Source organism: Aplysia californica, unplaced genomic scaffold, assembly GCF_000002075.1.
Source record: "Aplysia californica isolate F4 #8 unplaced genomic scaffold, AplCal3.0 scaffold00136, whole genome shotgun sequence".
Taxonomy (NCBI): domain Eukaryota; kingdom Metazoa; phylum Mollusca; class Gastropoda; order Aplysiida; family Aplysiidae; genus Aplysia; species Aplysia californica.
The window spans coordinates 449,965-465,115 of NW_004797406.1; the positions used below are offsets into that span (position 1 = coordinate 449,965).

Genomic DNA, 15,151 nt, shown 5'->3' on the forward strand with positions numbered 1-15,151 from the left:
TTTCGATCAATTTTTTTTTTCCTAAGATGTTTTCATGGCGCTGATTTATTACAGCCACAGCTGTATCCAACAGTCACACCATAAGTGTTGTATTTCTTCTAAAGTATCTAGTATCTAACTACCAAGCCCAAAGGGTGAAATTTAGTTTTCTATATATATAGCTTGGTCTTGACTGACAACAAGAAGACAAGAGCACAGTTAGAAACAAAATAAAGCAAAACAAAACAAAACAACATTCTGCCATATAATCTAAATCTGATTATGATTATTTCAAGTCATACATTTTTTTTTTCTTCAGCCGGAAAACCTTCTAAAAACGTCATCATCACAGAGTTACTTCAGTTCCATCCACGGTTGGCGAAGAGATAAATGACGTAACACGTTGGCGTGACAGCAGCCCCACTGGGCTAGGGAGGAGAAAGAGCAGCCTTTTTTGGGGGTAAGAGTTTTACGGCACTTGTAACAAAATAAGGTCATACAAGTGCCGAAGATTAGAGGTGTTACAAGGGAGTAAAAAACTCAAAAACGAAGGAAGTGAGATAAGGACATGTTGATAGAAAAGAAGGAGCAAACCACACCAGAGCACCCACCAATCACTCTGAGGTCCCACAGGTAGATAGACAGATAGACAGACAGACAGACAGATAGATAGATAGATAGATAGATAGATAGATAGATAGATAGATAGATAGATAGTTAGATAGATAGATAGATAGTTAGATAGATAGATAGATAGATAGATAGATAGATAGATAGATAGATAGATAGATAGATAGATAGATAGGATGGAAGTTTGAGAGACATAATAAGAGAGGAATGTGCGAGTGTGTGAAAGGGAGGTACCGTATTGAGAGAGAGAGATAGATAGAGAAAGAGTACGATGGAGATAAGAAGGGAAGAATGAGAGAGAGATGAATGTGCGTGTGTGTGCACGCACACGAGAGTGCAGATATATATATATATATATATATATATATATATATATATATATATATAGAGAGAGAGAGAGAGAGAAATATGAAGGAAGGTATAAGAGGCTGAGAGAAAGAGAAAGAGAGTGAGAGCAGAGGAGGGGGGGGGGGGGGGGGGAGAAGGTAACAAACTGAGACAAGATACTCACGGTCATTTTTTTCATCTTCTTTTAATTCAGATATTAATTGTCATTTCAAAGACAGGAAATATTATACAAGCTGGAAAAGCTAAAATGCAAACTAAAAATGAACATCACTAGAGTGAACTTGAGGGGAAAACAGATGAAAAAAAATAATCAGTCAGCATCATAGTGTAGAAAACTCAAAAATGAAGACAAACTCAAAATGCTTTTGTTCAGAACAAAATAAAACCATGAGACAAGCTTGGAGTAAAACCCAACAACAAACTCCTCCAACGACATATTCCACCCAGCAGGCCATCGCCTTATTCGGTTCACATGAATACCACACAGCCAAACGCTATGAACTCTGCATAAAAATGATTTAAATGTACAGCATGGCAATGAATAAAAACAGTAGTATCTGCATGAAAAAAATGCAATAAATAAGTCACCTGAAAAATGTCTGGGCACAATATGCACAGGACTGACATCAAGTAAAACAATGAAGGGATCAAGTAAAACAATGAAGGGATCAAGTAAAACAATGAAGGGAAGGGTAATGGGAAAGGTGCAGGTGCTGAGAAAATACATTAAAACTTTTGAGACACTGAAGAACCTTGCAGGGTTTGAAGTCTGTCAATAGACCCTTCTGTTTGGAACAACTACAAATAAACTTTTGAATGTAACCCAAATAGCAGGGGAGACTGAAAACTCAATGCCAAAGTGGCACCAAGCACATTTTTCCCTCAACGCTTGCCTTTGAGGCTAAAAACATGTGTAATGGAAGTAATTAATATTATAACCATCTGTCACTAAATGTCTTGTTATCAATGAATAATAATAGTACCAACATTTTTTCATGAAAAGTAATGCTGCTAGAATTCTTCTTCATTTATCTACACCTCTAATAAAACAACCATTGGTAACTCTCCCCCACTTTTTACCTAAAGGGTTATTTTCCTAACAATAGAAATTACCATAAGAAGAATTTTAAACTAACCTAACATGTAACAACTTCATATAGGCCTTTATGCCAAACCACATTTTGAACTCCATCAAAGTTGTTAGTACACAAAATTAGCTTGTGCGTCATTTTATAATGTAATCTGCCATCAGAATCAAGTTTATAGACCTTCATTTATGAAAATCACTGTAACACCAGTGTAGGGTGACTAGACTAAGACTTTCAAAATAACAAAAGCTAATAATTTAAAATCATTGTGTTTAAAAGGATATGCTTCATAACAATCAGGAAATGACAAGACGTGGTCCTGAATGAGGGTAAGCTACCTTAATTAAGTATAATCCTTGGAAGAAAGCTCTGCACTGATATTTATACACCAGATTTTCAGCAAAGACAAGCAGCACAGACAATAACATTCGCAGGATGGGCATGTCACTTAAAAATAATTTTCAGACATATCGAATAAAGAAAAGGACACGAAAGTGCAATCTTTAAAAACTTTCCAACAGAATTTCATTTTCACTGACAAGGAAATTATTACCATACAACAATGCCTCCATTTAACTTCGTCAAAAATATTAATCGCCTGAACTTTTTATTTTACGTAAATGAGTCCACAAACTAGGTTCATTAAGCTTACACTTACAAAGAAAGTATGGTATCTTTAAAAGAAAGAGAGTTGAAAGTAAATTTTACTGTAAAAATAAATGCCTACCAAAAAAGGCAGCTTGCAGTTTTAGAAAGTGTAATGAAAATGCCAGACTAGTTTTCAATTTACATGCCATGGAAACCTGACATTGATACTTAAAACAGCTAAAGAACAAAAGTGTAGAAGAGTCACAACTTAAATTAAACCTTAGGTAGAGGCTTTAAAAACAACAGTAACAAGACAAAAACAGCCATCATCAAGAAATCTGCTCAAGTGCAGATGTCATAGATACGAACATCTACCAAGAAGATGACCGTGCCGTAAACAAAAATTCTGGTAACCTGACACTGGAAAGTTGAAAAGCACTTTTAATTTTGACTGGTCACAACCCACCAAATTTGGTCAAATATCTGCTTCCTACGGGTGCCTAGGTCAATTTTACACATCTCACAACATAAAATGGACGGTACTCAAGGGCTAAAGGTATATCAAGTATAAGTTTGCATAGTACTCTCACCACCGGGCAGGCTGTTGAAATTTCGAACACTTTAATTATTCTGTCTACTGCACTACTTTTTCCTGGGTTTACTTTTCCAATAAACATACTTGTAGCCTGTTGAAGTTTATTTTTACCATTTTGTCTTTGTTTGGACAAATTTCAAGTTGCAGTTCTGTAGGTCATCTAAAATGTAAGCCGAATAAAGTTTCTATTATGATGAACCATAATATACAACTCGTCATTTTCATGTTCAAACCTTCAGTCTCCAGTAATTTTACATACAGAAATAGAAAGTCTTGACACAACATCAACAAGTGCATGGGTAGAAAATTAATGAGAAATACATAACAGTGGAGCTATTTTGTTTCAAACTTAATTTGAAAAGGTGGATTAGACAAACTTGAATGTTTTATTACTTCAGCTCCTGAGCCAGAGGCCTAAAGGAACTGCTGAATCATGGTTTTCAGTTCTAGAACAGACTTTAAACCAAAGTATGAACATTAATTTTGGGAAACTACCGCTTGAAAACTAATCCCAATCATACCAAAGTCTTTTTTTTAAAGATATCGTTTTGCAGTGGTAATGTAGAACTGTGCTCAGCTACTTTTTGTCTAAGCAGATACATCTTCTTTGGATTGATGTAATCACCAACTCAGTCTGCAAGAACAATTGGTCGCTTTAAAGCACAAGGGCGCTATCCCGAAAAACGCTGTTTTGTGAAAATGGAAGCTAAGTTTTTGCCCCTTGTTCAGTTTCTTTAAAAGACAAGGAGAGTTTTCTCTTTAACCAAACAAATATATACACCAATGAAACCAAACTTCTCCTATAGGTAAGTCAATACCCACTTTTTGTGTCGGTCAAGATTTCATGAAACTCCCGAAATCTGGGTTAGCCCGCTTGTCCTTAAAAGCGGTAAATTTGGATTGTTATCTATCCCTGGTCCGCATAAAACAGGATAACATGATACTCAGACTTGGATTAATGTTTTTCACATATAAGAAACATTCAACAGAAAGAGAATAAATCATGAACACTTGTCAGCTGTACATAACGAAAGCAATGGACCTCACTTTCATCTTTCACATAGACACAAAAACAAATAGAAAAAAATACTGACTTTACTATTTTGATTTCATGTAAGATAAAAAAAAAAAGAAGCAAAATAAGGCAAAAAGTATTTCCATCCACTTCAGTACTGTAAAGAAAGCTCTTGGCTACGTGAGGCAAACATTCCATGAAAGATGGTAAAACAAATAAACAAATACAATGGAAGCAGATGGCTAAGGCATATTGCTAGAAATAGAAATTTTATGCGTTTTGAGATTGAAAGTGATGTTATTGGATCAGGCAGACATCAAGCGGTGTACAACAGTGATAACAAAACCCTACGAGAACTGGAGAGAGGAACAAACCATACCATGATTACCAATACATCACCATCAAATTATGTGAATAATTTACACGGACACCAACATTCAGGTTACAGATCAGATGATCTATACGAGAACACACGGACCAAAAATGTGAAAACGTAGTGAAGTGGGTGTGACCATGAATTTTAAGGGCGATGCACTTGTAAGGGATGGACATATTTTCCTCTTTATTTTCAGTACAAAACGATTTCTACCTTTCCATAGATCAAAGTTTGTTATGCGAAGCACTAAAACATCATGAAAATTAAATGCATTTATATTGCATATTTCTGTTGTTGGAAGTCTGATCTTCCCTCTTATTGTCATGAACCAAGAGTAAGTCAGATAGAAACAAAAAAAGAAATAAATGCGACTAATCTATCATGACATGAAATGAACACACTTAAAAAACAACAACCTACAGTCCATGTCTGTGCAATGAGAGAGCAGATGGAAGGGGAATGGGTCTACAGCTGAGATTCATTAAATAACAATAATTGGTCTTGACTACACAGCCCAAAGGGTGAAATTTAGCCTTCCATAGCTTGGTCTAGACAGACATCAAGCAGACGAATTCTGGTGAGATCAACATTTATACAGCACTCAATTGCACAACAATTGCTTTAAGAACAATGATTTCATAACCCACAACACTCTTCACTCTTTTGTATTGTCTGGTAAGTTTGATTTTTAATGCTCTGAAAAGACACAAAATTCATTGTAAAAGCAAAGTCCTAAGCCAGTTATTTAAGCACAATACTCTTCATCCTTTTGTATTGTCCGGTGAGTTTGATTTTAATGCTTTGCAAGACACAAAATTCATTGTGAAAGCAAAGTCTTTAGCCTGTCGTTTAAGCGCAGGGCTCAGGAAAACTCTCAGAAAAGAATCAAATTTGAAACTTGCTCAGGTGCCCATTTCCACTTTTTGAATGGAAATCGACCATGTAAAAGCAACCTGTTCTACAATTGTCTTCCAGTGAGAAAAATTGGTTGAACACAAGAAGCAAAATGCAGGAAAAGACCTAAGAAAGATAAGAGTGAAAAGCGAAGTTTGGGGATGGGGGGATGGAGAAGGAAAAGGTATTGAAGAAGAAGAAGGGGTAGGCAGATAATGTGTTGCATAAAGATAAATACTTTGAACAAGTCATATGGAACACAGAGGAGAAGTTCAGATTGCTTTCCAGGCCAAAAAAGGACCAGAATGTTCAACCAAATAAACAAGTTTCTGCCATCATTTACTAATGTTGAAACTTCAAACACTGGCACTTCAACTTTGAAAAAGTGGGCAAAATGAAAAACTGAACTTGAGCAATTGAACTCCTAGATTGAGGAGCCCATGTTCTTTCAGTCATATAAATACTCAAAAACCAAGACAAGACATGACAGAGAGAACTGACATTTTTTTTGTCACACTTGTCTAACCGCAGACAAAAGACATAATAGAACATTATAAAACAACTCTGAGATCCCACAGGGCTGAATGTATATACTAGTCTATGGCAAAATACGGTTCATTTTATAAATGACTAATCCCTCAGGACCAAACTAAATTGGATGCATAGAAAAAAAATACAGTTGACTGGAATAATAAAAACATGTGTGTTTACCATAATTACTCCATACAATACAGCATTATGCATTGATTATGGCAAGTTTTGAACTTTTCACACCTTTCCCTTCATGTCATGTTGAATTACACGTGAGCACGTAGCCAAACGTTGAGATGACCGGTGAAAATGACCCTGTGTCTACAAGTCTGTGATGTGGTAGGCGCCCCCTGACTTGGGCTTGCGCTGGCTGGGGGTGGTCCCTGAGCCTCCTTGCGACTGTGAAGGTGAGACAAATCGGGAGGCGGGCCGCTGTGGCAGGGGTGGTGGGGGTCCGAGTGTCGGAGAAGGAGGCTTCTGCAGCATGGGCTGCTGGGGCTGGGCCTGCTGTCCTCCTGAAAATGGTCCATTGAAATTGTCATTCCGCCTCTCATGGTAGCTGAGCGGGCTCTGATACAGAGGATAATTGGCTGCACTTTCGTAGGCCACTGGCCTGCTGTGGGCTGGGCTGCCATGGTTGCTGTGCTGCATGAGATGGGCTAGGTTGTTGGGATGGTGGGCGGGGCTACTGTGAGCACTACCCATTAAGCTGCTGGCAGCGCTACTTCCACTATAAGGAGGCGGGGCAGGGGGTGGGGTCTGCATGGGATTGGAGTCCCTCCTCAGTCCCATTCTCCCAGTGTCTAGATGGTTATGAGGGAGGCTGACAGGGGCGTTGCTGTGTACCGGGCTCCCGGGAAAGCTGCCCTGACTGCCCCCGCTGCTGTGACTGCTGCCGATACTGCCACGCCCCCGCATGTAGCCCAGACCTCCCATGCCCATGAGCTGAGGGTCGCCGGCGACACTTGCCATTCCACCCGAACTGCCGCTGCTTCCATAGCCATGGCTGTTGAAACTAGCATTGCCCGGCAAAACGCTGCGACCGCCACCACCCCCACCGCCGATACCACCACCACCCCCAACCATGCTATTGCCATGGAGATGGCTGACACTCCCACCACCAGTCTGTCCGACGACCAGTGGTGGCACCGTGCTCAGCCCTGCTTGCATGGGCACTGCAGAGTAGATGGGGCCTGAGGGTTCGCTGCTGGCGTTGCTGCCCCTTCGAGCCTCTCCCCGGTTGTGAATATTAAAGGTGGTCGGATCTACATAAAACGTCTCATTGGGATACTGTGCGTTGAGTCTGGTGATGTGACAGTTGTGGCAGAAGAGATGGTTGTCCAGGGGGTAGCACCGCTTGTCTGCCTCATCTGTTAGTTGGAGACCACAATCCTGCAATACACAGTAACAGGGAGACCCATTAGAGACAGGTTACATACTTTCCATTACAAATTCTGTTGCAATGTTTAAACATTGAGAAATCTGAACAGTTAATTTATTGTACATCAGAAGTGCAAAATTAATCATCGACGGTCCTCAAACAGACTGCAGTAAAAGATAAACATATAAAGAACCATCAGTTGGAAAGAACAGGTGTTTTCAGATCAGGAATAGACTGATAAACAAATATTGATGTTTGCCAAAATCAGTCGTTAACTTCAAAAACATATTAAATATTTGTAATAATGAATATATATAAAACCCAAATTGTTAATACCCAGAAACAGTTTTCATGGGTTTTTTTTGTTGGACTAACCCTTTGCAGTCATAAAAAATTCCAAAATATTAAAACAAATTTTTCGAATCTTCTTTTACAAAGAGAGTTAATAATGGTAGTGAATAAGATGGATGCCATACAATGGATACATATAAAGGAAAAGAATACTTCTGTGACCACTCAGCTTTTTATGTATAATAATACCATTATTATCTGGATGTTTGTTAGTCTTGGTTACAGAAGTCATCAGTACAATGTCAGTTAGATAAAACAATATTCAAGTCCTCTTGGGGGGAAAAAAAGCTTTGAGGGAACGGTAAAACCAGCATGCTTCTCTTCACCCTCTGCCATGGCACTAATCACAGGTCAAGGAAGGCAATCTATTTATCCGCATACTGTTATCTTATAGGTTTAGACAAAAACTTACATTGAAGACTTTAACAAACAACATAAGGCCAAGGAATGAAAAGACAACAAAGTTATTAGAAATAAAGGTATCAAAGAAGGGACGAAACTATCCCCAAATAAAAAAAAAATAAACAGAAAGAAAACAAGAGATCAAAAAACCAGGCTGACGTGTAGTGAAGTAAAATAAAAGTACAACACATCCCCTAGACAGGAATGAAAGAAATCCAGTGCCATAACACAACCAAACAAGTGGGATCAAAGTCAAAGCAAAACCAATAAAAGAAATCAGTCCCGAGAGGGGGAAAGGTTATATATATCTTACACAACTTTTTATAGGAAATTGTAGAGGAATCTGTCACTCTCTGTTCCTACAGCAAACATGATGCTTTTATAGGAAATTCCTGAGAAATCAGACACTAGATTCTATCTGTTACGTAGTTGGAAGCGAAACAAAAATAACAAACAAGCGGTACAAGTACTGTCCCCAAAATGCAACTGAAACAGGAGCACACCAACTAATGGAAATAAACACTTAGAAGCAAAAAGGCAAAGTCATTTCAGGATTGAAAGGAAAGAAGATTCAACTCATGACACAAAGTTTGAAGCAAAATGCACAGCTAGAAAATTCCTGAACTGATCATGGCCAAACATACATGAGGAAACAATGATACCAGTTATGTTTCATATTCACAAACTACCAAGAAGGGGGAAAGAGATGACTCACTATGCATACAAAAAATATTACTCACAATTCAAGCCACAAACCACAAAGCGTAATGCACACATACTCAAGAGAATCAGTTCACTTTATCCCCTCAATTTCATGGAATGACTGGGAAAGGGAAGGACAGATGCATGCGGAGGATACTGGGTGTGACAAAGTGATTTGTTTTATTTCTTTCTATACTGAGTCCTTACTTTGCTGTTACCGACTTGAAACAGTCTGTCATTAAGATAGGAAAAAAACAAAGACAAATAAAGCACATAAAAAGAATAATTTTACAATAATGAGCATGAGCATAAAACATGTTTGCAGGAGTCTTTGCACCTGTCAAACACATAAATCAAAAGTGTAGACACAAACACAAACATGACACTCACTCTTAGTGTGATGTACAGTCATCGAGAAAATGAGCGATGGCCACAAAGTATAACAGGCATTCACAAATAACATTGAGGCACATGATAAACAAACATGATCAACTATGAATGAACATCTACAACAACCAATGTGGAAATAAAGAATAAACTTAACATCTGAAACACTAAAAGCCATCAATCCTTTGACACACAAACACATCAATCAACCTGTGAAAAATTGTGTGTGTAAAAATAAAGTGATAAGGGAAAAGATAACTAAACTTTAAAACATAGAAGGGTTTCAAGAAGAAACGTCCAACCTGGAGGGAGAATATAGAGTACATGATTATGCTTCAAGTTCTTCCCAACCTCCAAAGGCCTACAATTATCTTCCCAAGAAAAGGGAGCCAATCGCCCTTTCCCATTTATATCACCCAAAACCTCACATAGCAGACAGTAAAGATAATAGATGAATCATGTCCTCCAATCATCTTTTCCGAAGATCAGTTTCAACATCAACCACAAGCCTTGCAATATGAAAATCATACTAAAGAAAACATTTTTTATTAGTACTGAAATTATTAAAAAACCACGATACTTTAACTTTTGCTAAAATGTTTGCTTTGCTTGCAAGAATACCTCTAATACAAGTTCAGACTGCATATCACTGCTTTTAAAAACAGAATTTAAAGGATGGGAACAATATGAAACAATGAGGGCAGTGCCCATATGTTGATATGAAAGAACAAAGTGGCAGACCAAAACCAGAGGTATTAAAGATATTTAGTCTGAAAACTGGTCATGAGCAATTCAAAAAACAAAATGGATTAAAATGAAATAGATCAATAATCTTTAATGTATCCCCCAAAACACAAACACACACAGACATACACACACACACACACAGATGTACACACACACACACACACACTGCATGAAACAAAATAAAAACCAAATTACAACACTGAACAATCTGAACAACAATATAGCATTTCTACAACTAATGGTACATATAACTGCTGAGTACTTTTCCCACTCATCCAACTTCACAATAGTCTATAAAGTTTTCTACCTTCATCAAAAAAGTAGTTTTTGCAAGTCAAGCTTTACTTGAGGAAAATCAAAGACTCGTGAAAAAAGTTTACCAGTATCAAAGCAAATTTTTGTATTTTTTTTCGCACAAAGAGAAGACTATTAAAAGAAAAAAAGAAAGAGGGCCCAGATCTGCCGTAGGTCTTTTAAAAAAACAAATACAACACTACTCTTTAACGCACTAAAACTGACAAATTCCTTAAAATTAGTAAACCCTGTAGTGAAGTAGACTTAGGTTACAGGTTAAGTAGACATTATTGTGTTTAGAGATTCCGCACATACCAGGTTCATAATTTTTAAAGAAATATTGTTACTGGAAAGAAGAAGTCCATCAAACTATTGCTTCAATGGGGAAAAAAAGTAAATACAAAATAAATGTACGAACACATCACAAACATGTATAGACATTTCCTAAAAAGTGATGACACAGCATGCAATTGTACTAAGATCAGATTCAGTACTGTTCTAAACATGACACCAACCAACTAGATCCGGACATCATAGGACTTGAGATGGCGAGTCTCTCGCAATACTGAGGGAAGCTCCGAATAGAGCAGTTTCCCTTAAGGCCAAGGCTTGCCAGTGTTGTAAAGCTTTATCAAATTGAACTTTTCGCAATACTATTCTCATGTTCAAAGGACAAGTTTAAATACCTGTGATTTGTTGGCACTTGCAAATGTGCAAAGTGAACCAAATTATATCTGAACCATGGTATAAACTTGGTGACCTGAAACCTGTCTTAGAGAGACCATAAAAATACCTTGCAAACACAAAATAAAACTTTTACTGAAGGAGAAAAACAATAAATACCAGCGAAAACAGACAAAATACAAACCACTGAGAAATGTCCATCAGCTACCATATTTATATAACGTCTTTTCAACAGACAATGAAGGATGCGCAACAGTTTGGTGATACCAGACAATAAATTCAGTGTGCACACAGACATTTTCATGGACAATTTGCCCCATGTAATTTGAGTCAATCATCGATAGAATTGTGAACCTGTCTTTCAGTATGTACATACCTCACAATGATAGCAATCCACATGAAAGTCCTTGTCCATAGACACAACTCGAACTGTCTCCTCCGTACCCTGTACACAGACAGCAAGCTCGTTATATCAAAATTTATACACAAAAACCCCCCCATGCATGCATAAAACAGAAAGAGTGCATGAACATGTATATGAATCTTGCAGAGTCCATTGTCTTAACAGTAAAATGGCTGTAAGCATACATCCAGAGAAACAAAATAGATTGCACAGCAGAAAGTGCCACAGACACATTAGCAGGAGACTTGAATCTCCTGTCACCTGGACAGCAAATCTATAAAAACAAGATGTCTAAAGGAAATCAATGAAGAAAAACTGTCCATCTACAAAAGAATGCATTCAGTGTACTAAAAAAAAACTGTTTCTACAATAAAAACTAAGGACCTTATATAACAATGATAAAAGTAATAATATTACTTGATACATTATGGACTTATTGCAACAGTTGTCTAATCAAAACACAAACAAAGTTTTTCTCCAAAGAATAAAAAAAACCTGAACACAATTTTTGTAACACACAGGTGACAAAATTAATGTTTCCCGCGTCTTATTAAAGCTTCAACTTTTAAATTGTCAGGTCTCAAAAGATAGGATGATTACTCATTAAATGCAGACACATTGCTGTTATATCTTGCAGCACCCTTCCTTTGTGTCAGTTTCAAAAAACATATTATGTTTGCCTATGACAAGAGTCCAATATTATCTAAAAAATAGCACAAAATAGGAGACCATAATGGTATCCGCTCATGGCGCAAGTTGCACTCCTTAGCCCTCTCCCTTCTACAGAGAACCCTCCTCTGTTGGTAGACCAACGGCTGAACACAAGGAGAGTTACAGTAAGCTCAGTCCACTTACATCCACTGGTGTGATAGCCTGCCCACAAGCTGCGCATTTTGGTGCATACACTCTGGAAAGACAAAATTATCTGCATGAATAACTGTAGGACACTCTACAATCAGACTGAATTTCTGTTGGTTTACATACACAGAGCATGTATTACTTTCATGAGTTTAAGTCTCAGGACTAATTAACTTTGAGGAGGCTTTACCAGACATTAATTTTATTTACCATTATGGTCAGTCTCATGCTATTGCTTCTAAATGAAACTGGGGTCAAGAAGCATAATTCAACCTCCTAAACAAATATCACTGCACTTCGTTCAAACACCAACTGATTTTCTGGATGAGAGAAGATATAAAGGAACAAAATTTAAAATATAGAAAATGAAGGAACTATAAAGTACATAAAATTCACTAATAATAGAGTAGAATATCAAATTCACCATAGAAGTCAAAACCTTTTTTCATCCTTCACTAAATAGTGCTGTGAAAAAAAGGTAGCTCAATTCATCCCAAGAGCCCATACCAACAAGATAACCCAAGGACCACAAGAGCAGAACTGACCGGTGATAATCTGACACACAGTATATCTTGTTGTCCACATCTATCGTGAAGGGCACACCGTCCAAACACTCATTGCAGATGCAGCATCGAAAACAGCCGGGGTGGTAAGATTTACCCATAGCCTGTAAGATCTGAGAATGGATTGTTTGTGATTATTACTGAGAAAGAAATCAAAACAATCACAGAGAAGGAAATAAAAAGAAATTTCACCCAAGGCCTTATTACTACACCTTCCTTACGTCTCAACATGCTAGTATATTTGTATGCAACCCCTATGAAACCATTTAATCAAAGAGACAACTTTATCCATAATATTATAACATTGCTACATCTAAAAAAATATCTTACTATTTCTGAAGTTTAAATGATACAATCACAACTGCTTTAAAAGGGCAATTTGCATTCTGCAGTTTTAAAGAGAAAAATGGAATCTGGGAACTCACTTTGCAACATCATTAATAATAATAATTTAAAAAATCAAGCTTAACAGCACCAACAAAATAATACTTTCGTTGCAATAAAGAATTAGTCCACGCCAAAAAATTAATAATACCATTTCATCAGAAGAAAAAACATAACAGTGACCTGAAACATGTGCATTCTTGAAATAGTTAATGACTTCAATAAACAACTTAGCCACAAACCATTTCCATAATAAGGTGACCACACACAACACATTTCTCTGCTGTCTGTTGAAATCCTGAGTACTGAGGACACAAAGAAACAAAAGAAATCAGTGAAACTAAAGATATCAACCTGGTGAGACAAAAGCAGACATTCGTGATTGCAGGTTGGAAAAACGTAGTGACAGAATAAAAATGAAGGGGGGGGGGGGGGGGGGGAGTGTTAGAGGACAACATAAAACTAACTGATTCCCTTTGCGTTAGTTCAACATAGGAGCAACAATTTATGATATAACAGCATGCTATGCAGGAAAACAGCAATACAAAAAAAAAAGAAAGAAAGAAAGAAAGAAACGAAAGACGGATAATAGAAAAGTAGAATTTACTAGAAACATTAAAAGAAGATGAGAAAAGGAAAAAAGAGAGAAATGAAGAAAAGTGAGAACGGGATGAAGAGTAATAAAAAGAGAGACAGAGGGGCAACAGTGAGAAAGAAAACAGAGAGAGAAAAAACAGTGAGAGAAAATAAAAAGAGAGAGAGAGAGAGAGAGAGAGAGAGAGAGAGAGAGAGAGAGAGAGAGACAGACAGACAGACAGACAGACAGACAGAGAGAGACAGACACAGGCAGAGGGGGAGATTACAAACACAAAAAACCGTAAAGCAAAGGACTGAAATACCTACCAAATAGTCCTCCTCACAGTACACCTTGCCGTGCACATTGTAGAATGCTTTACCCCTGAGAGTTCGACCTGGAGAACGGAATAAAAGAGAAACAAACATTATGGTAACAGTAAATGTAGAAAAGAAACACTATTTTAAAAATTTGATCTTGTGGGTTAGTTTATTTGTTTGTTTATATTAACACAATAACGACCATCTAGCTCAAGGGAAAAGCAAGGCCAATTCCTAACAACATCAAGGTGAGAAAGTCAGGTTTTAGTAAGAGTTTACGGCATTTGCAACACAATAAGGTCATATAAGTGCTGAAGATAAAGAGGTGTTACAAGAGAGTAAAAAACACAAAATAGAAGGAGGGGAGAAAAGGACGACAGATGTTTGATAGGAAACAAGGAGCAAACCACACCAGAGCACCCGCCAACCACCCACAGGTTGAGAAAGTTAAAAAGGAAGAACTGCTGGTGGCGCCCTAAAACCACCCGCTTGTATAAACGTTGTAAGTTATTAACTACGAGGCATGATCCCCCGAACTTAACACCTATCTCTGACAGGACAGGGACTAGTAGATGGAGAGCCTTGAACGACTCCCCGGGCAACCTAAGTTGAAACAACATCAACAACAACAGCACGTCAGAGTCAAAGCCGAACTAAATTTTTTTAAAATAAATGCTACACAAACAGAATCAATACCGGAGTCCGTGTTCAAGTTGCGCACATTAAAGATCCATTGGCGGTCTAAAATCGATAAGAGCAGGCTTCAGCCGCCACCCGGGGAAAATTCAAAATTTCCTACCAACTGAAAAAGTTTAATGTGTCCCGCGCGCTCATATGACCTTATGCAGTTGCGAGCGCCGTAAAACACTTACCAAAATTTTTTTTTTTTTTAAACTAAGAAAAAATACCGGAGTCCAGTGCTGCTATCGAGAAATGCACTGAACTATAGAGACAGGTACTGAATGTATTGAAAATGTAGAATATCATAAATTAAACATTTTTTTCTGACCCACCCCGCCCGCTGATGTATAGATCTAGACCTCCGAAAGAACACTAG

The 15,151-nt window shown here is 37.6% G+C and overlaps 1 protein-coding gene across 1 annotated transcript in view; it reads right to left on the reverse strand.

Annotated features, from left to right (window-relative positions):
• Positions 1-4,746: 4,746 nt before the first annotated feature.
• LOC101858776 overlaps positions 4,747-15,151 on the reverse strand; it is an 83,383-nt gene continuing 72,978 nt past the window's right edge. Inside the window, exons 3-8 of the mRNA XM_005096729.3 lie at positions 14,104-14,171; positions 13,443-13,505; positions 12,799-12,929; positions 12,251-12,302; positions 11,369-11,437; positions 4,747-7,436 (exon numbers count right to left, since the gene is read on the reverse strand). Coding sequence (XP_005096786.1) covers positions 6,366-7,436; positions 11,369-11,437; positions 12,251-12,302; positions 12,799-12,929; positions 13,443-13,505; positions 14,104-14,171 — 1,454 coding nt within the window. The 3' untranslated portion in view covers positions 4,747-6,365. The remainder of the gene's footprint in view (positions 7,437-11,368; positions 11,438-12,250; positions 12,303-12,798; positions 12,930-13,442; positions 13,506-14,103; positions 14,172-15,151) is intronic.